This window comes from Seriola lalandi, unplaced genomic scaffold (genome assembly GCF_002814215.2).
Source record: "Seriola lalandi dorsalis isolate HSWRI2012SDOR001 ecotype SW California unplaced genomic scaffold, Sedor1 jcf7180002054692, whole genome shotgun sequence".
Lineage (NCBI taxonomy): Eukaryota > Metazoa > Chordata > Actinopteri > Carangiformes > Carangidae > Seriola > Seriola lalandi.
In genome coordinates, this window is record NW_019525245.1 from 3,453,321 (window position 1) to 3,479,849 (window position 26,529).

The 26,529-nt window shown below is 39.7% G+C and overlaps 1 protein-coding gene across 2 annotated transcripts; it reads right to left on the reverse strand.

Moving 5' to 3' along the window:
* On the reverse strand, positions 1-26,529 carry LOC111667759 (vitamin D3 receptor B). Of its 2 annotated transcripts, XM_023423543.2 has the most exons (10): positions 26,058-26,529; positions 25,685-25,758; positions 13,959-14,106; positions 12,794-12,924; positions 11,245-11,441; positions 10,640-10,739; positions 9,811-9,991; positions 7,871-8,022; positions 6,590-6,706; positions 1-5,944 (listed from the first exon to the last, which is right to left on the reverse strand). In XM_023423543.2, exons 3-10 carry the CDS (start codon positions 14,102-14,104, stop codon positions 5,691-5,693), a joined length of 1,278 nt encoding a protein of 425 aa, XP_023279311.1. In that variant the 5' UTR covers positions 14,105-14,106; positions 25,685-25,758; positions 26,058-26,529; the 3' UTR covers positions 1-5,690. The 2 variants fall into 2 exon arrangements, with proteins under 2 accessions (XP_023279311.1, XP_023279312.1); XM_023423544.2 differs by lacking the exon at positions 25,685-25,758.

The following is a 26,529-nucleotide window of genomic DNA, read 5'->3' on the forward strand; positions in this document are numbered from 1 at the left end:
CTATGTACAACTGTTTATTTTTGATTTGCAAAACATCTGACAAAAATAACATTACATAAACACCAATTTATAATAGAAAAAAGAAGATCTTTGAAAAAAATGAGACAAAAGATAAATTGCAATTACATTAGAATTTAGGTGACTTATAATAATAATAATAATTGCAGCCATATCATGCTGACCTACACAGGCAGTTTATGGCTAGTAGATTCATCAGTATGCATGTGTTACAAACATTACATTAAGTGCTTTTGTTGGTTCAGGCATTTTAATTGAATGTGGCATGATTTGGGTTCACAATGCAGGGTTAGAATTCAATGCCAAATTCAGATTTTATTCCTTATAAAAGATCAATAAACGTGGCTGACAGAGTACTAAGTCAGAAGCCAATCTAACACTCAGACAACCTTCCCATTCAAATTAAGCTGGGGAACATCTGAAGCCAGCTTCATTAACACCCTCCCCTGCATCAAAAAGGTCATGTTATGGCACACAGCTCAGGGTAGATGTGACCATGGCGACATTGTTCCTCAGTATTGACTGATCAATAAAACTCTCTAATTTCATTCAGTGTTTACCTGAAGCAGTTTGACATGAATACAAAAAAAACTTGGTTTAAATTCACCAAAGTGAGTAGTTGCTCCGTTAACATGATACTCGGATCTGAATGGAATTTGTTTTGTTTTTTTTCCCCCAAATAAGCACCACTAAGTTGCGTACGTTTCAAAAGACACAATCTTCCAATGAGGCTTGTCGCGCCACTGGGGGCCGACACTTTGGATGATGCCTGCATTATGTAGTGTCAATAACACACGACTTGGTGATACTTGAGATAAAAGCAGCATTGCATGGATACTGAGGATTTTCACCCCTCCCAATTCCCCTCGTTTGACCAAACATTGGCAGGGAATGATGAAGGTGCGGGAGAAGACTTTAGGACAGAAGGAGAGGTGAAGACACGGAGAGGGTATGGAAGAAATGACGGGGCAAATAAGAGAGACAAGGTAAGGATGGTGTACTACAGAGCAAAGACCATGCTAACAGTACCAAGTGGAGCGCAAACATACCTCTCATTTCTCCTACTGCCACAAAGTCTTTCAGGTTGTTCCTTCTACACACAGCTGCATTCACTCCACAAAGCTCTCCTGTTCAGTTTGCCCTTAAAAACTATAAACATAAAAGGTAGATATCAGCAACGTGGCAACAAGATTAATTGTGTCTGTTGCTGAAAACTACATAGATATCCCAAGGACAGAGCAAAAGGACAAAGATGCAGAGGAGGATGTCTCTTCTGGAGTAAATGCAGCCTCATCCTAGCCAGTCTGAGCCCCGTTGGTCAGAGTGCAGGCACTATATTAAAAAACACTCCTGGTATTTTGTGCGTTAAAAAAAAAAAAAAAAAAAAAAAAAAAAAAAAAGGCAATGCAAAGTCTGAGAAAGAAAAAAAACTGTACAAAAAACCCCCCCAAAAAAACCAAAACAAAACAAAAAAACTATGAATGACTTCATTAGCTGGACTCTCCCAAATCTGTGAGATATCTCTGAGGTAATCATTGAAGTATGACTCATTAGACAGCAATAAATACCAACATGAATACAAATATTACAAAAGTAAAAACAGAGGCAAATGCTTAATGCTGAAAAAAATCTGAGCTAAGAGAGGTAGGTTTTTTAGGTAGATTATGGTGTACATCCATTGTGGACATCCATTTTGTAAGAACTACATTAAGTTGATTCCATTACAATCCCTGTCCTAATGGGAGGAACAAAAATAATAATAATAAAAAATAATAAAGACTTGAAAGCCTTTGCATGGGAGATGGCCAACTGTTTTCTATGAATGATATACATGTTTTACAGACAGGATTTGTAATGGCAACAGTTATACAAAAAACTTCAAAAATGTCTACTAACATGATAAACTGTAAAGCTTGCTGGTGATAGTGTACCATGAGTTGTATATTGCAGGCATTGTTACTGTGTTATGTTGCCAATCTTGAGGAAATCTCAACAAAGATGGATCCATCTAATTTGTAGTGTAGATTTCCACTGACGTATGGTTTTCAAGTTCCAGTATTTTAACAACCACGATGCAGAGTTTAAACTTACGGATTCTGAGCAGCCTACCATGGTGAAACCAAATAGGAAACTCTGGGGATGCATCATATTTAGATTAACTGCATTTGCAAATTGTGCACAGTACATTGGTGTGGGTTATTAAATGGGGAAAAAGGTCCCAAAAACAACATTTAATCACATATTCAGTCATAAAAGGGAAACAGGGGGTTCCCTTTTCACGACAAAAGCTGAAGTCAGAATTCCCCCGACGCTATGTGGTACTGACCAAAAACTACTTCTTCAATAAGCGGCTGTATGATGCATCCTCAAGACTCTTCCTGTTCGGTTTTCAAATCCCCAAGAGAACTCCTCTTTTACCCTGTTCTTGTGTGGCGGGACCTCTTCCTGTGGCACTTACATGTTCACCAAACCTCCCACTGTATTAAACATACACAAATCAACACTGCATCTCTATCTCAAAAAGAAAATAGAACAAAATCAAACCAATAGCTACATACAGAAGTATGTAATCAGAGAAAAATCAACATGGAGACTTTTCAAAACTTCAAAAGTCAGTGTTCAGTAACCAAGCACATCATACCCCTCATCAAACTAACATACTATACATATGAGTGGTACTGCCTAAAGACACTCGAGCCTCAACTCCTTAAAGTTCAATCACAGCAGGGAAATTTGTGGGACATGTGGAATTATATATATACACAATATAATCCCAATGATTTTCAGGAAGAAAACCAAAACTTGTTATAATTTTGTGAATATAGAAACATCCAAGAAATATTAACCATCTGAGCTATGCAGATCATCTGTGTGTTCAACCCTGACTCTCAGCTTGCAGAGTGTCACAGTGACTGATAGCGAAAAGTTGGAATAAAGCCACAGTGACGGAGAATGGACTTCAAAAAAAAAAAGAAAAGAAAAAGAAAGAAAAAAAAAAACCCATGTGGGCTGAACAGATTAAAGCAACAACTGTCACAACTTCTCACGAAGCAGTTGTGAAAACACGTTGAGCTCAACAACAAACATATGCTCTCTCTCTCTCTCTCTCTCTCACCATCTTCCTCTATGATCACAGAGTAACCCTGGTCTGCTGAGATGAAGGAAGCTCTAGGTCTGACATAGGAAGCCCATACAGCCAATCACAGGAACAGTTTGAACAGATGTCTTCTGTCACACAGCAAATAGAAGACAAAAAGAAATGTTTGAGACTTTAGTGTCATCTCTGCAAATGATTTCCTTGAAGCCAAGTTGCTCCTCATGAAATCACTTGCACTTGGCAGGGATTAGACTTAACGCTTCTTTGGGGAATTGTCTTGATATAAAAGACACGTCGTCTCATATACTTTCACCATAATCCCACATGCGGCAAGCCATACATTACTGGCCTCTAAATCTAAAGCAATAAATTCTCTTGGCAGTTTGGTTTATAAGCCATTAGATGCTGTCTGATGAAGCATAAGCCAAAGATGATTGACAGCAGAGAAAAGGCATATGAGTTCCTATCATATACAAGCTTATCTTCCAAAAGCCATAGATAAATAGCATGAGTTTAGTAGATTATATAATGAGAATATCAAGGCTCTGGAGTCATCATGTTGATGTACTGTAATGCATCAGGTGTATAACTAGCTTTGTGATCTATATGGCTTATATTAGAGAGCAGCACGGTAGGTTTAGCTCGTCCTCTTTCGGAAAATGAACCTTGGAAATTATTCAAATACATCAACCCACCGCTACACAAATAATAATCTGACTGAGTCAAATACACAAGCAATCCCTGTTGAAGCCATTCTTAACTCATTCTTACCAAAAACATTATCAAAGTCAAAACAAAGAGCATAGTGTCTCAGAACATTGTAATAATGAATCTAAAACAAAAAAGGGTCAATATTGTATTTGCATATATATTTCTGAAAAAATTAGCCTTGAGAAATATGTAGCCCTATGTACAGCGACAGATACATTACATATATATATATAGATATATATCCATATCTATATATAGATATATATACCTGGTATTTACATAATTCAGCCACTAGAGGGCTGCGCAGCATACATCATCAAACAGGAGGGCCTGGGTGTAGAGGTGCGCACCACCGCCACAACCAGGCCCTCAGACATTCTAGAAAATCCACTTCCCAGTCAGAAATGAAAGGGGTGTGATATCTGTGGAGGTCTGAAGCAGCTTCCCAAGCTCTCCACCCACCGAGCTCACTGTGTACTGAGGAGGAACAATTCATGGAATTGTTTTTAAAGGTGAAGTAACGTATAAAACACAAAAGAGACCATTGCAATTACATCCGTATCTATGCCAATTCCAAGTAAGGTATGCAGCTATATATTAACAAGAGAGGCCCCTTGCTTTGGCCTCGATTTACTATTCCAGTTAGATTTGGCATTTTAGCCCTTTAAAATCTGTGATAATATAGATGCCGTATATCAATACATAGGCTTGAGTAAAAGGTGGTATAACAGTGCTTAGGATACATGTGGTAGCAATTAACTATTTACAGGAAAATAAACAATTAAAATAAAAGAGAAGAATAATGAAAAACAATTTCAAAAGAGAGTAACAAGCCTTAATGCAGGCTTAGTTTGATTGACAGTTAGCAGTGTAAAAGTAGCTAACACATTTAGTGGCTAATTCTCACCTCAAAACCAAGCACCCCAAATTCCTATCAAAACCTGACTAAATTACAGACTATGCTCTCTACTCTGCAGTATAAACCTATATAATGACATTTTCCTTCATAGGCTGTGAGGCTAGTCAGACAACTTGCTAGCATGTCGAAAGACTGCATGCATGAAAGACCCATGGAGCAGCAAGGTTATTATTTTAGGTACTGGAAGCTTTTGAGAAAGTAGTTGACCATACCTTTGGTGAAAGGTGAAAGGCATGTGTTTGAATTGTATACACAGTCATATACATTTGCTGCCTTTGAGAGTAGCAGATGAAAAACAAAATACAGGATTTTTTGAAACATCCAAAAACGTCAAAGTAATGTGCAGGCACTGCTTTTGCACCAATAAACTGAAATGTCATCTGTACGGTATCTAAATTGTTCTGTGTAAAAGTTACTGTTTCACATAGGTGATGTAAATATAAATATAAAACAACCCCAGTAAAACCAAGAGGTAGCTCAACTGAATGGCTAGATGAATAACTGAGTATGTTTGTTGTGTTGGTGTGTGGACGACAATGTGCACACACAAAATGTCCTGGCATCTGAAGCAGCTGTTTGTTGATTTAAATACAGACAAAACACTGTATATAGGCAGAAGTTGTATGTATAGTTTAATCTGTATTATATGAAGTTCCCTTGTTTACTGTGTCTTTTAGCATCTGCTTGCTCTCCATACAACCTTGGCCTTTACACCAAGATAGACTTCTTTAGACAAGACACACATGAAACCACATACCCAACACACACACACACATACATAAACATACACGCGCACACACGCACACCATTTCCTCTCCTCTACTCGCATCTTACTTCACACCTCCATTTAGCTCATCTGGCACATTCTCAGCTCTCTCCCTCCATTTTACCCCCAGGGGCCTCGTCTCCAGCTTCCGCTGGACCTCTGAGGTTCAGAGGCGGCCTCTAGGAGACTTCACTGCCGAACACCTCCAACACCAGCGGGGTGAGCTGCATGCTGTGCTCCGGCTGGAAGGAGAGTGAGCGGTACTGTTTGGAGTGCTCCTCATTGAGGCTGCGCAGGTCGGCCAGTTTCTGGATCATCTTGGCGTAGAGCAGCCGTCCTCCTGGGTGGTGAAGCTGGATGTAGGCCTGCAGGGTCTCTGAAAGGCGGTCTTGGAGGGCTTCGATCCGTGCGTGATCCTGCACACCTGGGCGGTCTGAAACAGAGGAGGGGAGTCTTACGATTTATGGTTCTTACGCAAGCTAAAACAGAATGGAATAGTTAAAATTGAAATGCTGTTGGAAAACTGATGATTTCAATATTTGTGTTTACTGTGGAATAATAATATTTATCCTGGAAAACAATCAAGAGGAAAAGTTGTAAATTATATAACATTGCATGATCTTGGTATTCCTACCACTCTGGTAAGGGCCTTGCTAATTTTAGATCAGGTAAAGCACATCTATGTATTGTTAATGAGTTGCTTCATATACACAAAGGGATGCAAATATCCACTTAGTTACACATGCTTGCTTGCTTACATAACTATACATGTATAATGTATACACTGTATTTTCTAAAAATGCATACCATGCACACAAATGTGTGTTCAGATCAAAGCCAATACTCAAGGGAGACATGAAACCTTTCATGTATTTTAGACCTGCTCAACAGTGTGATTTACATTGAGTGACAGATGACAAAAATACGTCAATATTATCTAACCAAAATGTTTACGTTGATCTTTTGCCACGATGAATACATTCTGTATTGGAAAAAAAGAGGCAAATGCAATCACTCATGAACAATTCATGATGACCCTCTTTATGTTCCCTCCTCCACACAGTCAGATGAACAGTACCTGGAGAAAGCAGGCAGATGGCCATCAGCAGCACATGTTCCTCCTCGTGCAGGCTGAGCTTCTTCAGGCCCACCTGGAACTTCACCAGTGGCTCCAACAGCTCCAGAGTGTGGCCCGCTATAGAAGAAAGAGCACATCATTACTGTGCAGAACATACAACCAGCTCCATACTATATCACAGAAGAAAGGCCCTCCGGGGAATGTTACCATCCCTCTTACTCATTAATATTTCATTTTGCCTCTTTGAATCATCTCTGGTGTGGATTTTTTTGCTTGCCTGCTGTACGTTCTCAGGTTTTCACCACGAACTACTGGTCGGGAATCTCGTTTGTGAATTAGGCTCAGTTTATATGCCTTTTCTTAGGCAGGGTAGACGTGTAAATGAGAAGCCATACAAATACTGATCAAAAGTTTTCACTGATTGTCATGAGTGTGCCTCCATTTTCTCATTTCATGGCTGGGTTATGAATTGAACCATAATGCTTTCTGAACACTGACCAAACTGTGCTTCTGAAACAGTTTCAATCAATTTATCTTTATTTATCTTAATTTGTATTTTATGTCCTTTATTATCCTAATTGAATAATCTAATTTTTATAGTATATTTTTTTCGAGCAATGGTTTTTGTATTAAAACAACATTAAGACAATATTAAACAGTGATGCACATGTTTATACTGAACAAGATGAGGTACTAAAAATGATCACTTTGATCTGTGCAGAAACTTTGTGTTGTATTGGCATTGGTATTGAACATTTTCTAATGATACACAATTATGCACTATTTATTACTGCATAAGAAAACATGTCTGTATTTGAGTCATGTTCATGTCACTATATTCTAAGAAGAGCACAACAGAGCTACTTCTCCTTGTCCAGACAGTGGCTGTTTTGTGTGGTGAGCAGGTCAGGAGTGACATTCTTGGTTGATCCCAGAAAGAGATGATCTTGTTTGAAAGGCAAATGAAAGCCACGCCCAAAGGGCCTTCTGCAGATATGTAATACTGGTTTTGCGGGAAAAAAAACAGCATCCTTTGCCTATGGGTATGTACACAGGCCACTGCAAGTAACCTTATCTGTACTCCCACACCAATGATACACCTCCTTAACGCCGCACGGCTTCCTTCCAGCTCTGAGAAGAAGCGTTAATGTGTAACACGCGCATCTTCTCTTCAACTATCAGCAGAGCAAAACAAGTTGCCAAGCATGCATAGCCATCGTCTTTAACACTAGACTGTCTTCACAGCAGTCAAACTGTACACGTGGCAGCTTTCAGACTGACCTTTGGTGACATCACTGATCTGGTATTTAAAGTCAGGCGCACCACAGCTCCAGGACATGTCTTCCAGGTTGAAGCTCTGATTTGAGCGCAGCATGATCACTTCAATGGCGCTGGACTTGAGCAAGGCAATCTGGTCCTCTGCAGTCAACTCCCTGTAGGGAAAGGAATCATCTTTATGTTATTGTAACAGTCTTTAAATAACCGTGACCATGTCAAAACTAAATCACGGGTCACTGATACAGCAGCAGGTAAACAACAAGGAAAGATTCAAAGCAAGTACCTGCCCACTGTTTTACTGACTATGGGTTCAAGGCCAGTCACAGTCTTTATCAGATGTATGGTGTGCAGGAAGAAAAAAAAAAAACACATCCAAAATGACTCTTTGTTTGCTTCCTCCTGTTGTGATGGGTCCTTGTGTCTGGAAAACTTATTTGATGGACATTAGTCAAACTGATGCCATTTTAAGTGTCATCACTGTCACAGTTAAACGCATCTAGTAATGTTTTGAAGTGTGTTTAAATGTTTATGACATGAAACTACTGAACTAGCAGGAGACATGAGCTGAAACATGCAGATCTTCAGGGGAGGTCTGGGGTGTTTTTCAGGGCTTAGGGAGCAGATCATAAGTGAACAAACATTCCAATGGTAATCCGACCACGTCCATCACTCGCTGCCAGTGGGAATGACAACTTTCAGGAAATACAGGCCCCGGCTTGTTTTAGCCAAGACTTTGGGGTAACCCCTGAGACACGGAGCTTTTGTCCCTGTCAACACACTGAGAGACAAACATGCTGGAAGGCAACAGTTGCCATGTGTGGGGAAGGAAGGTACGAAGATAACAATGAAGAAGCCTTGGGCAGTCATTGCAATTTTGCCTTTATAGTCATAAATATAGTGCTGGCTTGTATCTATTTTATTTGCTCAAATCCATTTCTGTTGTATTCTCCCTCAAATCTCTTGAGAATCGACCTTGAGCTTAAGTTTTAAACAAAAGACATTTTACGTAATAAGTCTATCACATGCTCTTACAGTGTTGTGTGATCATCTGATAGACAACCTGACAGTGTAAATGCAGGGTAGACAGGTGACTGCTCCGTGCTACAGGAATGTATTTCTCAAAGGTTAGGCAATAACCTACTAACATACTTAAAGGGGCAAACTTCACATTAACAACTTGACCATGGAAAATGTATAACCTCATCCAGTGAAGGAACAACACAACATAAAAGATTTTCCACAATGTGTCAGCTATCTGTAATATACAGTCTATCAGTAATCTATGGCCTTTAGACCACAGCCATCACTGCGGCACAGTATCGACTAATCAGGCAGAAAAACAAGTAGGTGTACAAAGTCTTCAACACACATTTAGGTAAAGAGTCACTCTGAGACGTGCAAATAAAAAATACATGAGGTCTGAAAGTTCTGTTAGTACAGCTACATTTAGGCAAAAATTTGATTTTGTCTGATTACACCATTTGGTTACATAAGGAGGACTATTCTGAATGTAAATGACAAAGTCAACAAAGAAAATCAGATAAACAGAAAGTTCCCTGCAAAAACTGAAGTACAGAGAAGAAAATTTGTACCATCTCCTCTTTCTCTCTGTTGCAGTGTTATGTCAGCTATGAGTAGTGATAGATTGCTAAATTAAAACTGAAACTCAGAAGTCAACTTTTAAATGCAAAACAGTCCAGACCAAGACTGAAACAGAACTGGCAACTTGTTATTATTGTAAAGTGATTATTTCTACAAACTAACATGTTTTTTTGCCATCTTATATCGGTCATTGTGAATTCAGTGAGACAATCTTTTTTACGAGCCTATTTGAGCCTATCAGTTGGTAACAATTAATAATAATTTAACTGAATTGAATGCAGATTGAAAGATTCAAAATACTGACAGATGGATACAAAGTTGCTTTCTACACGCAAACACACCTGAACCCAGGGATCATCTTGGCAAATCCAATGACCTTCTGGATGCTATAGGACACCAGGTCAGCTAGGTGAGGCAGCATGGAGAAGCTGGAGCCCTCCTCCTCACTGGAATCAGGGCTGCTGCCCTGCTCCTGGTACATCATCAGCAGGTTGTTTAAGTTCATTTTGGTGTCTACTGACTCTGTAGTGAGCAGGATAAACAGCAGAGCAGAGAGGAGACCAGAGGAGGAAAAAGACAGAAGAGAGCAAAAAAGAAAGGAGGAAAAAGAGTTCATACATAAGGCACAACAAAGCCACACTATTCCTCCATGAACATACACACTCTGTGCTGAGAGAACATTGAGAAATCATGAAAATAGTTAGGGCTTGTTGGCAGAAAGGATCATCTGAAAATAGTTGGGTGTCAAGTAAGTAAAACTGAGATGAAATCTTAGATGAAAGCTCTGACAACACGTGAAACATGGAGAGCTAGCTGGGTTGTTTTGAGTCATTTGTGTGTGCTGAGTGTTGGCAGTGGGCCACGTGACCGTGTCCCTCGCTGTGTTCACTCCATTAGTGACGGATGCATTAATGAACTGATGTTTACTAGAAGGAGTCAGGTGTCCGCAGGGTACAGGTTATTCACAGGATTTCCACTGGATTCTCAGTAAAGCAGCATAACAGATTATGTAAGCCAACATGCAAACAGCTGAACTGGAAAAAATAAAATTGCCATAAGTATTAACTCTTTTGATTTGCTGGGGGAAAAATGGTTTAATTATATTACTGAGCAGTCAATGCTCAGTCAACTTGATTTTTAAATGAAGTCCTCGTAGTGTGTGTCTCTTACCTGGAGAGTGACTGAACGAGTCAGAGGAGGCATCAGACAGAGAGTGGAGAGAGGCAGCTCTGCTAGCGCTACGCGTCACTGGGCCCTCACGCACAGGAGGCTAGACAGGAGGAAAAGGCACATGTAAAAACCCCAGAGGATAAATCCAGTCACTAAAATTAAATACCAAAAATAAGGCATCTAACAGCTGACCAATTTGTGTTCATTGTTCTGATTCCCATTCAAAAACACAGCATATGCAGTTTTGTTGAATATCTGCTGTAAAAATGGGATTTAATTACTGGCCTTGACTGTGGCTGTGTGTGTAATTTGTGGAGATGGAAACTAAAAAATGAATTTCAGAGGAGAAATGGCTTGAGGGACTGCTGGGTAACATAAAGGGTATAATGAGTATCAAAGGGATCCCTGTACAAATTTGGAAGTAATGCAAATACTGTTATTTTATGGACGTAACAAACTGCAAATGTACATCGACGTTCTATCTTGACATTAGTATAACAGCTTTATTAGCTTTATTTTTATGCTGTTTGAAATCAACAGTGTGAAATAAATTTGAATGCATAATCTTGATTTGGTGACAACAATAACCATATTTAGACACGAACCCTGAAGCGGCAGAAGTCAGAGTAGGAGTCGTCATATGTTTTGTGGTGTGCCTCCACCAGCGTGGCGATGACCTGACTTTGCTCGTCAGTGAGCCGGGGTCGCCGTGCCTCCCTCTCTGCTTCGCGCTGCGCCTCCTCCTCCTTCCTTCGTTGAATCAGGTCCTTCTTCCTCTGCACTTCCTCATCTGTCAGAATGACTGGGGAGGGGGGCAGGGGGGAATAAAAGAGGGAGAGAAGAGTGTTAGCATTACAATGCACACACAGGAAAAAAAAAAAACTTTCAGGAAAAAAACATAAATGAAAAACACAGTTTTTGTTTAAGAATGACATTAATAAAACAGGAGAAGCAGAGAAACCACTGGAAAACAAGATAAAAACAGCCTGGACGACAGAATACAGGTATAGCATAAAAACTGGTTGGAGGTACAGAGCTTTTAAAGCTTTTCAGTATGTACTTGTCTTTTACATCGTGATGACAGCTATGTCAATGCGGTGCTGGGTGAGGGGGTGGGGGGGGGGTTGTTATTCTCTGGAGGAAGAGAATGGGAGGGGACAGTTCCATATGGAGACCCCTGCTGCAATGAACAAGTGAACGCATTGTCTTTGTTCTGTTCGCTCCTTGTTGTTCTAGCCACTGAATTAGCTCACAGAGTCAGAGAGAGAGGGAGAGAGAGAGAGAACTGGTTCTCAACAACATGCTCCTGTTTTTGCAACAGCAACGCTGTTCACGTACAGTAAATCGGAGTGTCGGTGCCATTGCTCTTGTGGTATTCCCAGAAACACCCTGGGGAAAAACATCCAGCTGGAAGTGAGAGGCCTTTGCTTTAAAAGTGGCCTGCGGACAATTTGCGGATATCGGGAGAAAACTAGAAAAGATGTACCTGCTATTTACAGACCATGAAAATAAACAAGCCTCTGTGGAAAGAAGAGGCCTTGCTAGATTGTACATAACAGCAGGTGTTGAAACTTCAGATGGAGTATACTTACTGTATACAATGTGGGGAGGCTCCAGTAGTTCAAATAGAACGTGTAAACACTCTAATGGGGGCAAAGACCCTGGGACACTTGACCACAGTCCAAATATTACATAATATTTACAAGAGGCCCCCAAAAATTGCAAACAGTGGTTGTGTAAATTTTACTACCAACAATTGTAACAATTATTACTGATAATTGTAATTTTTCGAGAGGAAAAGCAAATTTGGTATAATTCACAAACAGCAGGTAGCATTAATGTGTAAACTGTAAATGTGTAAATTGGAAGTTGGTCTTGGTTCAGGCTATAATGTTAACTCATATTCAGACCTTTCAGGTCACAAAAAAAAAAAAAAAAAAAAAAAAAAAAAAAAAATCACTGCCCCCCTTCTTTAATACAAGCAATCTAATTAATCATATAATTTATGATATGAACCATGCACTGAACCCAGGGCCAAACTGGGATCAACTTGCAAAACCTAAATAACTCCACTATTTAAATACATGCAGTAAATCACACGGTGTAAGGTTAGAGTATTGACCTGAAGACATATGGGTCACCTGTCATACTTACACTCTTTCATCATGCCAATGTCCACACAGCGTTTGAGCCGGCATGCCTGGCAGTGGCGCCTGTTGTCCTTGGTGATGGTGCAACTGCCGTTAAAGGGACATGTGAAGGTGGCCTTGCGCTTCATACTGCGCCTAAATGAATTGTATACATTTTACAGTCTGTTAAAATACACAGATATATCAGTGTATAAACACACAAAATTAAAAAAAAGAAGTCACTGCAGTTATTAAGAATGTAGTTAAGGCTCAAAATGCATGTGCCTCTATATGTTTGTAACTGTGTTGATGATAGAAATCTGTGCATAGAATAAGAATTTCACAAATATAGCAATGTGGCTCCTTTGACAGTGTTTTGCTCAAATAATAATCATGGTAGAACAGGATAAATATTTTTGCCCTTCAAGTCTGGGACTGAGTGGAACAGCATACATATGGCTGAGTGCCAAGGAATCGAGGGGTAAAAGATGAATCTTGCCAAATGATGACGCAAAGCATAATGATTTAGTTAGTAATGGACCACTTCCCCATTTAAGTGAATGGGAAAGTGGTCTCAGACTTTTGGACCCCACTGTATGTATGAACATTTATACACAGATGTGAGCAAAAACACACACACATGCTTGGTGAGAGTTCAAACAGAGGCCAGCTGAGCAACGAGGAAGGAGATTATTAAACATCCGTCTTTTTCATCCTCTCACTTTAAATATCAAGACTGCTGAGAGGAACAGACGTAAAAGGACGGATACATCAAAAACACACAAACTGGAAAAATCACGACTTACTCTAGTTTCGTCTTTGGTTAAATTGGAAACTGGTGTGTATCAATGAGCAGGGAGAAGCTGAGGCATTGACTATAGGGCCGAGCTCATTTGTATTCTCTACCTCCTGCTGAGCATTAGCGTGAACAGGAATGTTGTCAGTGGGTTTGTGTGCTCTTATGTAACTGTGGGTGGTAATTACATTTAATGTGCATGTGACTGTGTGGGTGGCCGTTATATATGCAAGTTCGGACTTATGTTTGTATGCAAATGTGTGTGTCAATAAATTGGTCAATATGCATCTTTTTTGCTTTAATCAGGGTGGTATGAGCTTTTGTGCAAAGACTATTTTGTGAATGTGTGTAAATACATCTCTGTGCATTTAACCACACACATGCATTCGTGTACCTGAAAAAACCCTTGCAGCCCTCACAGGTCATGGCGTTGAAGTGGAAGCCAGTGGCTTTGTCACCACAAACGCCACAGATCCGCGGCACGTTCCTGTCGAACTCATCGGGGGCCAGAGTGGACGTACTCACAACTGTGGGCTCCATCACTGAACAGACAAAGAGGAATGAAGAGAGAAAAAGAGGATAGAGAGAGAAAAAAAAACAAATGAAATTAGCTCCTGGTTATAGAAACTGTTCACTTTGCCTCCAATCAGCACAAAAAAATAAAAATCTGAATTCGGCTGCCAACTTCTAACATCTGAAGTAAATTTGGGAATATTCTCTTAAATTATAATTTGTTCTGTGTTGCTGTTCACAACATAACCGAGAACAAAAATAATAAAAGTAAATGTTCATTGTTCATGAGGTTTTTAAATTCTATTTAAACTATGATCATCTTACAACGGTTGCTGTAAAAACCCTGCACAGAAGTCAGGCACATCTCTTTTCACCAATCTCCATGCCAACCAAACATTGTCCCTTCCTTCAGGAGAGATTCAAACAGTCCCAGTCTACCCTTTGGAGGTGAACTCAACTCCAGTGTTTTTGTCCTGGAGCGAGGAACTGGAGCCATATGAATCAAGTGGAAAAACCCTTGTTCCACTCCAAAATGCTGGATCTGGGTTACATTTGATTACATAGTGCTCTGAGTATCTATTTCACTTAACAGCCTCATGAGAGGGAGAAAAAAGGCATGTCACCGCAAGGCTAGCATCCTCATAAACAAACAATCACTGTCCTTTTCACAAAGCTCCTTTCTTTTTCCTTTCTTTTGCTTCCACTGCAGAGTGAAAGCAAAGCAAATGATGGAAGGAGATGGAGGACCGAGGAAGGGGAGGCAAGGGGAACTAAACCGATAAAAACCTCAACAAAGTCACAAATCAACAGCCAATGAGGTGAGGGCCCAGCTGAATAATTTAAAATGATTTGACAGAGCTCTCCATAATTCATGTCTAATTAATAAAACACCGTTCTACCTAAAAGACTTACATACACTCCTGTAAATTCAACAGCTGGGTTTTTCATTTGCTGTTGTTGTTTTTCTACTTAGTACAATTATGAATATCACACCCAGTATGCCTTTAAACCAAATTCTGTTCCTCGTCAATTCTATTAACAGGACGTGTTGTGTTTATTAAAACAAAAGGTCAAAAGAAGAAGGGAAACAGAGGATCTAGTCATTGCCTCAGTGCTGGAGGCATCATGGACAGCAGAGGCTCAAGCATCTACAATATGTTGGCATCTTGTATCACGGCACCACACACTTTAACGAGGAACATCTGATATAGCAACCGTTGTGGTACACCGAAACAGTACGTATGCACACAACTGGAAGTAGCAGCAACTGACAGCAAATATTTGTGGAGGGAATTCAGCAGATGGGTCGAACAGACCTTTGATAAACAACAGACCACAGAGAAACTCATACGTTGATGGGAAAACACTTTAGATTGTTTGGCACAATCTACAGCACCATTGGGCTCCTGAAGCAGTGAGCTCTAGCAAGTTGGTGTAAAGCAAAGCAGAACAATAATTTCTCACAATATATAGATGGAAAAAACAGCTGTAGTTGGTTAAATCTACACTGTAAAGCCTCCTAAGTATAACATTTTAACTGAACTTGATAGAACATTTACAGCTGGTGCAACTCTGCAGAGAGAATGTGTAAAAGTTTCTATAAGTAGTGTTTTGTTTTGATTTTCAACTAGCTTCTAGTGGCAGTATAGGCAAGGGTGTTTGCTAAACTCAAACCCAATTGTCTCAGTGCAAAAGGTTTCTTTCTTCCACCTACACTGTCTTTCTGAGGTAAATACACATGTTGAGTCAAAGGTCCTTAAAAATGACCTACCAGGCTATAAAGGCTTTAAACAAATTTCATGTCTTCATGACAGTGTGACAATAGTTATTCCTAAAACACATCAAGATAAGGCCTCGAAGGCTATTTACTATATGATAACACTTGCCCTCCAGGTGATGCAATATGAAGGGGCACAGGTTTTCCGTTTCAAACACTCACACTCTATGTAGCTTGAATAATGTCAGTTATGCTGGGTTCCCGAGCCATTTGGATTCTGTATGAAAGCCCCAAAATGAACCAAGGCACACTTCAAGAGGAAATTTCCAAAGCAAACCAAATAATCTCATCAAATCACTGTTTTCTGTAATTGAGGTTTACCAAACTTCCTGGGTTGCAACTTGTTGAATGTCACGGTTCTTTCATAAAACTGATTTCATGGGGGAAAAAAAGGCCCTTGTGCAGTTTCAACCTGTGCTCCAAAACTTATCTGTTATGTCTGTTGCCAAAAATGATTACTTTGGTAGCTTTGTAGTGCGAGTAGTTGTACAGGCTGGCCTGCAAATAAGGAAATCACAGTCAGGTAACATGAAAATAAAGTCTGGTGGGTGCCATTCTCATGTACAACTTTAAATTTCTTTAGTCCTGTTGTAGCTCTCAGAGGCGACAGACCAATTGATGGAGACCTGTGATCCAACCTATAAAGTAGACTGTCTATAGCAAATTAAAACATATTAAGACAGACATATTAGCTACCAAATTCTAAATGCTATCATATAATGAAATGTTACACAATACTGACCAATATAATTATTCTGCATAATTATAAAGCATGGAATCTGTTCCGCTGTGGACTAGGCAGGCAGGCTAATCCTGTCAGGCATTCACACTCAACACCAAGAGGGAAAACACCCATTCACCTTAACTATATCATCAACTGATCAGTGAAGTCAGTCCTCTGTGATTGCATTCAGCCTTGACAGGCCATTACACTAAATGCACAGTAGTATTGAGAGAGCTCTAAATAATGCATCAGGTTATTAGACCAGATCTGTACTCATTCCAGTCTTGGGCACGCAAAGCCAGAGAACTGGTTTTGAGCTTTAGGCTTCTACCGAATGTCTCGCTCTTGAAGGATGTACATATTGTGTGTACGGCATTCGGAAACATCAATCAAATCTGTCATTGCTGTAATAATGCAAAAAATTACTCTTCTCATTGTGTGTTACACTGCCATAAAGCCTAAGGATAAAACAGTAACACTGTGATTTCTGATTAGCTTACAGGGTTGAGTCCAGCTCCATGACAGGCTGACCAAGTATGGATTTCTTACCTGACAGCTGGCTAATAGAAAGCTACAATTTACGATTACAACCTTTTATAAGAAGCATCTACAGCTAGTGTGCTTGTAGACTGTAGCTAGACTATCGTACCAATTACTGAATCACTGCCATCGCAGCAGCAGGAGGTACATTATGCATTGCCAATGACTGTATTCACTTCTGTGAATCATCAGATTTACTTTTTCCACATTATCTGCTCTAAACCAAACTTTTCAAAGACAAGTTAACACTTTAATAATTTAAGCATTTATTAATTTTCTTCTGTCCATTACATTCCCGTTAAGCTGGTTTGTAAACCAAAGCAACAAACCTCACATACCATAACCACCAGTTATGGTATGTGAGGTATGGTAGGTGGGCTAAAAAGTGTAAGACGAGAGACGGCTGGTATTTCACAACCTAATGATAGAATGAAAAAATATGACTGCTGATAATGAGGTTTATCTTTTTAAAAAGGTCTTGTCTAATTGCTTTAAATTTTCATTTATGTATTACCACATGAAACTAGGGAAACAAGCCATAAGTAACTTTTTGTATCATATGACCTTAAAGCCACATTAGTCTGTGATTGTTTATGACTAAGTTAACTAAGAATTTTCTGAAATAAGGTTAATCAAAGTGACTAAAATACATCTTTTAGTTTACATCTCCAAACTGAAATTTAGATAGTCGGTTTAACAATATTTAATAAATTGGTTTTGACCTTTATAGATATATATTTATTTAGATTGTTACAGTGTCCTTGCTCCCAAGGTGATACCTTCCAGCAGTCCAGGAACTCTTATGGTGTTGTTTATGGTAGTAAACATCACTGACTGGTCAAACACAGGCTTCCAGACTGTGTAATGTATACAGCATTTATTCTGCAAACAAGTACTGATTTTTACTGGTAACAATATTACGACTTGGGATGGGAATTTCTAGGAATGTTATTAATGTTTAAATAATATTACCAACTTTCCAACAACTCAATAAAAGAGAGTGATAAAGAGAATGGGAGTGGGTTCTTAAGAAAACAAAACTTAACTCCATTTGCTAATTATTTCAATGTGATTATGCACTAAAAACAGAAAATTACCTGCAAAATACAAAGTAGAACATTGCTACTTTGGAGATGGACGTCTTGACATTCTTTCAACTCCCCTTCTACCACACATGGTTCCTTTCTAACATCTAATCAAACATGACATGGCTACACAACAGTCATTTAAAAAGACAGAAATTGTGCCAGCAGAAATTCATACAGGAATGTCAAAAATGGACTTCTTCTAACTTCTGTCCTGAGGTTAGATTCACAGATTACTTTAATTTCCAGGCTGTTTCTATCCCTGGTAGTTGTATTCATTTTTTTCATTAAGAATCTATTTGAGAATCTATGCTTTACTAACATTCAAAAATTAAGCAATGGTGTAGGGATTAAGTCCAAAGCCATAGGTAATTTCATACTGTGATGTGCATAACAACATCATATGAACTGACGTTAGGCATCGCTGTTGATTGTAACATATAGTATATCTGTGACAAAAAAAAAATATTATTAAAAAGTATTAAAGGACAAGGAAGACAAAACAGGGACAATCATAGTCAGTGACTGACACTGAGAGTTGCACATATCCATGAAAAGCAGAGAACTACTGAGGGTAATTAAGGTAGCTCATCTCAGCCACATGACTAGTATGAGTAGGAATAAGCTTACACCAGCTGAAGGAGACAAATCTCTTGAACAGGAACAATTTCTACCAGATTGTTATGGCTGGTACATTGGTTTATGTAAAATATTTTGAAACTCTTACTTGCTTAAGCAGTTTATTGAATTTGGTTTCTGTCTTAAAACAGTTGTAACATTGTACATGAGTGATTTCATTGTTTTGTGCTTTGCTGTACCACAACATACTTGGTGGAAAGCAGAAAAAGTACAGGTTTAACATTGTAATGAATGTTTCTCAAATTCAAAGCTGTTAGGGCACCTCAACTCTGGAACAACTCGACCGACAAACTCAAACTCGCAACACCAAAATTTTCTTTTATTATAAGACTTATCCAATATGGATAAATTTGTGTATTTATGTGTTTATGCGGGTTGCTTGATGCATGAAATTCATATTTAAAATGTATTTTTTATCTTCTTCTATCTTTTTTCTGTCATTTTTCATTTTGTCCTTTTAAAGCACTTTGATAAGTGCTATACAAATAAACCTTATCATTAGAAATAAAATAAACTAGATTATTGTTATTATTACTGGCTATATATCGCACCATGTTGCTATTGAGAATGTTTTCATTCTGCTTACGTGTCCATTACGTCTCACTACACAGATAGTTCAGATGAATTTTCATCTATTGCTCTGTGAATGGCCATTTGCTGTTTGCAGTCAGAGAGAGGAAATGCCAGCCCACAGGAGAGCGCAATGAGAGTAGTGTAGGAGGAGAGAGGGATGCATGAGAGAATCCAGCCAGAGAGAAGTGGTGTGGAGGAAACGCTGGAGAGATTGAGTAAAAACAGATAGAGATATATACATAGATACAGCGTGTAGGGGAGGGGTGACCTCTTTGTCACAGTGACTTTCTGTGTCACAAAGACCAACTGTACCCTGCCGGCTGTCACGGATATGACAGAGAAATAGTATGAGGAGAGGGTACGCAGCAGTGGCCTAGAGAGTGGCCTTCCACACAAACAGTCTGTTTTTGTTATTTTAAAAGCTGGCTAAAAATACACACTCATAAGCCACTTCAATTACTGGCTAAATATAAATACACGTCTCATCTCTGACAGCCCCTCATCTTGAAAAGTGTCAGGGGAAAAAGCAATTAGCTATTCATGTTGGAATCACATTTATAGTATGATTTATTTCTGCTGGTGCTGCTTCACTCCCATTTTTAAAATCAAGGAGCCGATTTTGGCATTATGTGTTTGTGTGTGTGCATTATGTGTTTGTGTGTGTGGCCACTTATCATTGTCACCGTAAAAAATCTGTTGGCTCCTAAATTATGTATGAAAGACAGATATTTGTACATTTAATCTAATGTAAGTCGTTTTAGGTTGGAAACTTTTAGGCTCAGGGCTTTGGATGTGTTGGAGGTGGTAAGCACGGGCTCGCCACATGAGACAACCACCACACCCTCCTGGTCACCCACTGAGAAATAACACCGTAGACCAGGATAGTTATTCATTATTTTGGAGTTTGTTTGGGAGGCTAATCAAAATCCAAAAATTTAATAACTAGGGCTGCAACTAACAATTGTTTTCCTTATTGATTAACCTAATGATGACTTTCTCTGTTCCGCATTAAAATGTTGGTAATAGGGAAAACGCCCCTCACAATTTCCAAAAGGACAAGATGACGTCTTTAAATGTCTTGTCCAACCAAGTTCAAAACAGAAATATACTCAATTAAAGTAACATAAAACAGAGACACAAAGCCAATCCTCATAAGAAAGAAACTAGAACTAGGGAATATTTGGCATTTTTAATTTTTTGTTGATAGACTTATTGATTAACGAGCTAATCCTTTCAGCTCTAGTAAAAAAGTGGCAATTCTTTACAGATTAAAATTAAGAAGTGATCACATAGTGTAAAATATGCACTTTCTACAGTGATCGCTTTTTTCTCTCCACAATTGAATCAATCAGTCAAATAAGAAATAACCGATGAACTCACTATCTGTTAAATCAAGTGATGAAGAGATGAAAAAGCAAGACTGGGGTTTTGGAATCTGAGAAGCACGGCAGTAGTGGCCGATGAGCAAGAGATGAGGTCTGTTGTAATTATGCACAGTACCACAAACTGACTCTAGCTTGTCATTTTAACTGGGTGGTGAAAGCTGCAAAATAAAGACATTATCTCAATTTTGGTGGTGTAGTTGCAGGAGAGGCTAGGGAGTTTCCCTTTCTTTTAACCCAACAAACTAGCTGAGGGAGAACAAGTGCTACTTAGCATGCAGTGGTGCAGTGACTCATCTTTTCCTCTTTGATTTATTCACATCATGGCTGAAATGACACGCATGTGTCTCATAATCCAGGGAATGACGTTAGAGCCGGTCCCAGGTTGGATTTAAAGACATGACACTTTTGACAGAAGTGTCAATGCTAAACAGTTGATAGATCTGCAGTTGTGAAGATAAATTTGTGTGGTGCTGTTGGTGGTCTGGACTGAATTAAGAATAACATGTTTGAAAAACCACTGATCTTGTCATATAACAGAATTTCTTTAATAACATGAGTTTAACCTACACCACATAAAAAGGTCCAGTGATTAAATATTTATTAATGAACACCTGGCAGGGTTTTTAACTCATTACAGTTGAAAGAATATCCCACCAAAGTTTGCATAATATATTCAGACTATGACAAAACCTGTGCCACATTATCAGTGTAAATTGTTTGCACCATCTGCATCCCAGTGTCCCAAATGGATACCTCTAACTTGCACCTTCTAATTAGTTGATATTAGACGTCAATCAATTTGAAATTAAGTCTCGACTACAGATGGTGTGAACCTGAAGAACAGGGAGCAGACACTTGTAAAGTGCTAATATGAGAGATAGTAACACTTCATGCCTGGGATGCTGCATGATGAACGTAGTCCTTAGAATATAGTAATTCATGTGTTCCTGCTGCAGTTACTGCATCTATAGGGAGTTTGAGCTTCTGTGAGGTGTTCATACAGGAATAGGTGCCAAGGTGGGCCATGGCAGGAGTCCAATACCACTCATAGGGTAGCTTATTTCTCTCTGTTCTACTTGCCATTTCCTTTCCAGCTGTACCATTGTCAAGTATGTTATTATCAAACAGGAAAGTGGCCATTGGTTTTCTTTGTCAGGTGGACTGTTACTTATAGAGGAGACATAAACGAGACCTCAGCCGTGAAAAAAAAATTGGAGAGCAGCCCAGATGCTAGATTAAGTTTCATCAAAGTCAATATCAAGTGATTATAAAAACCCACCCTCCACGAAGGCCCACCATCTAACAAACCTAATTAAGTGGTGCCATTAGTGCTTGGGCGTTGAAATGAAATGTGACTGAGGACAAGTCAAGATATAACAAAGTGGGTAAATAGGAGGATCCAGTCAGCGCTTCAAGGAGGGATCATTTTAACTGCACACAGACGTGCAGAAGAGAGACGGGAAAGCGGGAAATAAAAAACCTCTGGCATCACGTCCCAAGAATGTCAGCAATGGGCTTACAGACCACATCCCAACACATAAGAGTCAGAGTCGGAATCACATCCAGACCTATAACAGCACGGGAAGAAAGAGAGGGATTGCTGTGGAACGCCTGAGTGAGAGAAGGAGGCCCTCTCTGACAGTCCAATGAGCATCCTCCATCGACATCACATGACGCAATCCCACAAATGGTTCTGAAATTGTTCCATGCTGCCAAAAGTTTCTCTTAAAGGGAAAAAGGGAGAGTGAGAGAAAGATATAAAAGAGGAAAGAGTGAGAGCGAGAGGGAGAGAGCGAGATAGAGAGAGAGAGAGAGAGAGAGAGAGAGAGAGAGAGAAAAAAGACAGGGAGAAGTTGTGCAGAGAGTTGGAGGGAGAGGGGAGAAAACATAAGGCGATGTGTTTTACTGCATACCTCGGGCTGGGTCACTACGAGTACAGAAGAGACATAAAACAAATCAGATCTGGAATGACCCGGGCTGCAGAGAGAACTGGGCTACAATGGAAATACATGGGCTTGTGATTCACACATAGCAGCACATCTAAGCCCACAAAAATGGCTGGAGAAGAGTGCGAAGAGGGAAATTTAAAGGAGGGGAGAAGGTGGGGGTGAAAAAAAAAAAAAGTACCATTAAAAGGAAACATGATCTGGGATTTGTGACAAGAGAAGTTTAATTCAAATCTGCTTGGTGTTAAGAAATTTCCTTAGAAAAAAAAAAAACAATACATGAGGAGAACAGATAGAGGAAAGAGAACAATGGACAAAACAGACAGTGTGGACCTAACAACAACAAAGTAGACAAACTGAGTCTGTAATGCAGCTAAACAACTGGCTGAGCAGACTAGTCCAGTCCTGTCCCTTCGCTTCCCTCTCTCTCATTCACCCTCTTGCAACCTCCACGGGTCTATCTCATGCTCTTTTCCTACGATCACAGGGAGCATGTTACAGCAGCAGTAATAGCACATGACAAGGTGACCTGTGCCCCACACAGGATGGACTAAACTGGGGGGGTGGGGGTGTGGGGGGGGTCCCATGTCCCGTGTCCAACCCTATGGTCTCTGCCCCACTCCCCCCCCTGCCCAGGCCCCACTGCTGGCCTGCAAGGGGAGAGAGAGGCAGTGACGGCAGCCTGCCCCCTTATGCTGGGCCCCTTGCTGGACTCTGGAGAGGGGAAAGAGACGAGGCAGGGAGAGGCCCACTCAAACACACACACACCAAAAGTCCTGTTTATGTCTATGCTGAATTTGACAGAGAATGCAAATTCTCAAGCACACTGAGTTGTGCACGTAGAAAGCCGACTGGACAATACCAGACAGACAACAGACATGTGGGTGAGGTGGGCGCAAATGCACTTAGCCCACAAGTCAAAGTTATATAATCTCCATAAAATGCTGTTTCTCTTTGAGGAAATACTTCTCTTAAAAATGCAAAATATAAAAAAATGACTGGTATTTGTACTCCTAATAAAAACTCAACTTCTGAAAGGTGGAAAAATAAACATTCAGACACAAAATTTTAGACGTAATTAATTTATACACTGTTATTAATTTAAAAAGAAATCCGGCTGTACGATCCACTGGCCTACATATCAAACAGTGACGTATATATTTTGCTCACCAAGAAGAATAATTTTTCTGCATGACTTGTGCTCCATATACAACAAACATTACCTGTGTGATGTGTTTGGCCTTGAAACCATCAACCACAGGAGGTAATTGAGGACCCAAAGACATTAGGGGGAACTTAACACTTCATTACTCTCAAAAGCAACTGAACATATGTGGCAAACATCACGCATGCACAGAGGTACATACAAGTAGGTCTTTACAGTTAAGTACAGCAGCCTCTTTCTTTCTATAGGGTTACATGTGAGAGGAAGCAACCAATTACTGCAGTCACGAAAGGGGGTAGGGGGCGGGGTATTTCACTGTATAGGAGGCCTAATGGACTGTACCATCACCACAGCGCCATAAACAACCTGCTACAGTTATAGTCAATAAAGACACAAAGTGAGCTCATTTTCATAGATCCCCATTGCAGGTCTGTCCTTAATTCAATGAACAAATTCACAGAAAATTGATTCAAAAGCATACTTGGCCCTAATTTGAACAAAGTCTCCAGTCATGTCCCAAATAATGCAGGTTCTCTCTCCAATTCCACATTATTTAAATTCAGAACATATGTTACCGTTGATCTTAAGTCACATAAGCTGTTGAGTGGGGAAACCATATCTTAACCATGAAATGAAGCAGCTGACATAAAAACAACCTACCTGCCATTTTTCAAGTGTCAAACTGTTTCATAAACAGAAATGGATAGGTGTGAGAAATGTAGCTCTAAGCCTGCTGGAAAGATACGTAGGTAAGAATATGTGCCCCTTGCTGTTAGCTGTATTTGGTCCCTTCAGATTTTCTTTTAAGCGATTAGCAGCAGAAAGAGAGAGAGAGAGAGAGAGAGAGAAGAGCTGGAGTCTGAGAAAGACAGTACGCTCATAGTAATTAATGATGTCATTATCTGCCAGTTGCTCAGTTCTCTATGACTATGTAGTGAGTGGTTAAAATGTAAACATATAAATACTTGTATACATATAACTTCTTCTACCAACTGTTCAACTGTGTGTGTTTGTGAGAGTAACTCTCTTCATGCTCAGATAACTGTGGGACTCATACAGTCAAACTGTAACTGTATGTTACATGACACTAGCAGTTGAAATCACTGCAGCTTATCAGCATTGTATTATGCCTTAATCAACAAAAATAAATATTTCAGATGATATTACAGTGTGTTACAAAAAGGTGAGTAAGAAGGTAATAACTAATATTAATAATTTATGGGAAAATTTTCATTTTATAAACTCTATGACGCTGTCATCATTGGCGATAGAAAAACACACTATGTATTGTATTGACAAGTTATGCAGATTTCATTACACAGTTTTTGAAGTCAGACCGCAGTCCTCAGGCTATAGGATGGTCACAGACACATTAAATTAACCAAAGTTTTAAAAGTACTGGTATTTGTAATTCAGAAACTGTAAAAGTATCACTCCGACATAGAGATATTACAGTCTTTTTAAATGTAATATTTACAATTGCTCCTACATTATGTACCAACTTAGTCCTCAGAGAGCTCTTTTCTCACGTATGATGGCAGTGAATGAATTTATTATATATAACCAAAGTAAGACAGCTGTGAATTCATGAGACTGCAACAAATCCAAGAAAATCTGTACAAAAATGTTTAACTTGAAAACATCACAAGTTTGGACTTAATTACATGTGAATAGGCGATTTCACAGCGTGTCTCTTCAAAAACAGCTAAATATCAATGCATGGAGTGCATATTGCCAGGTATGTAACCTAAAAGCAAAAGAAAAACATCTCACCTGAGGTTTTAGCATGCCCTTGTACAATAGGTAAGACTTGAAACCTTTCTTCAGTTTATCCCAAGTTGTTAATCCTGTTCAATACAAAAGCAAAATGGCATGTCGCAAGTCAGTGAGTGGGCCTTTACCCTAGTACCTGACCTGCTGTAGCTCTGTTTATATAACGCTGAACTATTTTCAACAGCAACATACACACTTAGTGGCAATCATCATATAGCAGTTACTCAGTTAGGAAAGTAGTTAAGGCAAACACGCTGGTAAAATGACATTTATATAGTGCTAAACCTTATTCTTATGTGGCCTTGAGGAACAGAAATTACAATAACTCGAGTGTCGACTTTAAACATTCCTCCTGTGCATGCGAGTTTCATACCTCAGCTCAACTTTTCCCCATCAAGACCGAGTTGCATTTAATCCTCTTTAGTTGCCGTTCGTCGTCGTCGTCTTCATGCTCTTGCAAAGTGTGCCCCCTCCATGTTGCCTGGGCCAGGTTAGCTTTGAGGAGAGAGGACGGCGTTGTACCAAACTCAGAAATGTGAGGAGACTTGGGGAGAAAACGTCAAACTCGTACGCCCTTTTCAGACGCTGGCTCTCACAGCAGCGCTGGTAGTGGCTAACGTTAGCGTGGCTGGCTGGCTGCTTTAACCCTAAAACGCGGCTCCAAGTTCAGCCAGCTTATTAACCGTTCTGCGACCACGGGCAGCGGACATCCAACGGAAAAACCGGTTAAGGCGCAACCGGCTATCACTGTCGGGCGAACGTGCACGCTAACATAAAGAAAATTCAATCACACCTACGGTAGTCCGACGAGAATTATCCCTCCTTCTTCAGGACCCAAATAGATG

Coding starts and splice junctions, on each gene's coding strand:
- LOC111667759 (XM_023423544.2), bottom strand. CDS start 14,104: ATGGAGCCCACAGTTGTGAGTACGTCCACTCTGGCCCCCGATGAGTTC. Junction 12,925..13,958: donor GGCTGCAAGGGTTTTTTCAG/GTACACGAATGC, acceptor CAATTCATTTAG/GCGCAGTATGAAGCGCAAGG. Junction 6,707..7,870: donor GATCAGTGATGTCACCAAAG/GTCAGTCTGAAA, acceptor TTTCTTCTATAG/CGGGCCACACTCTGGAGCTG.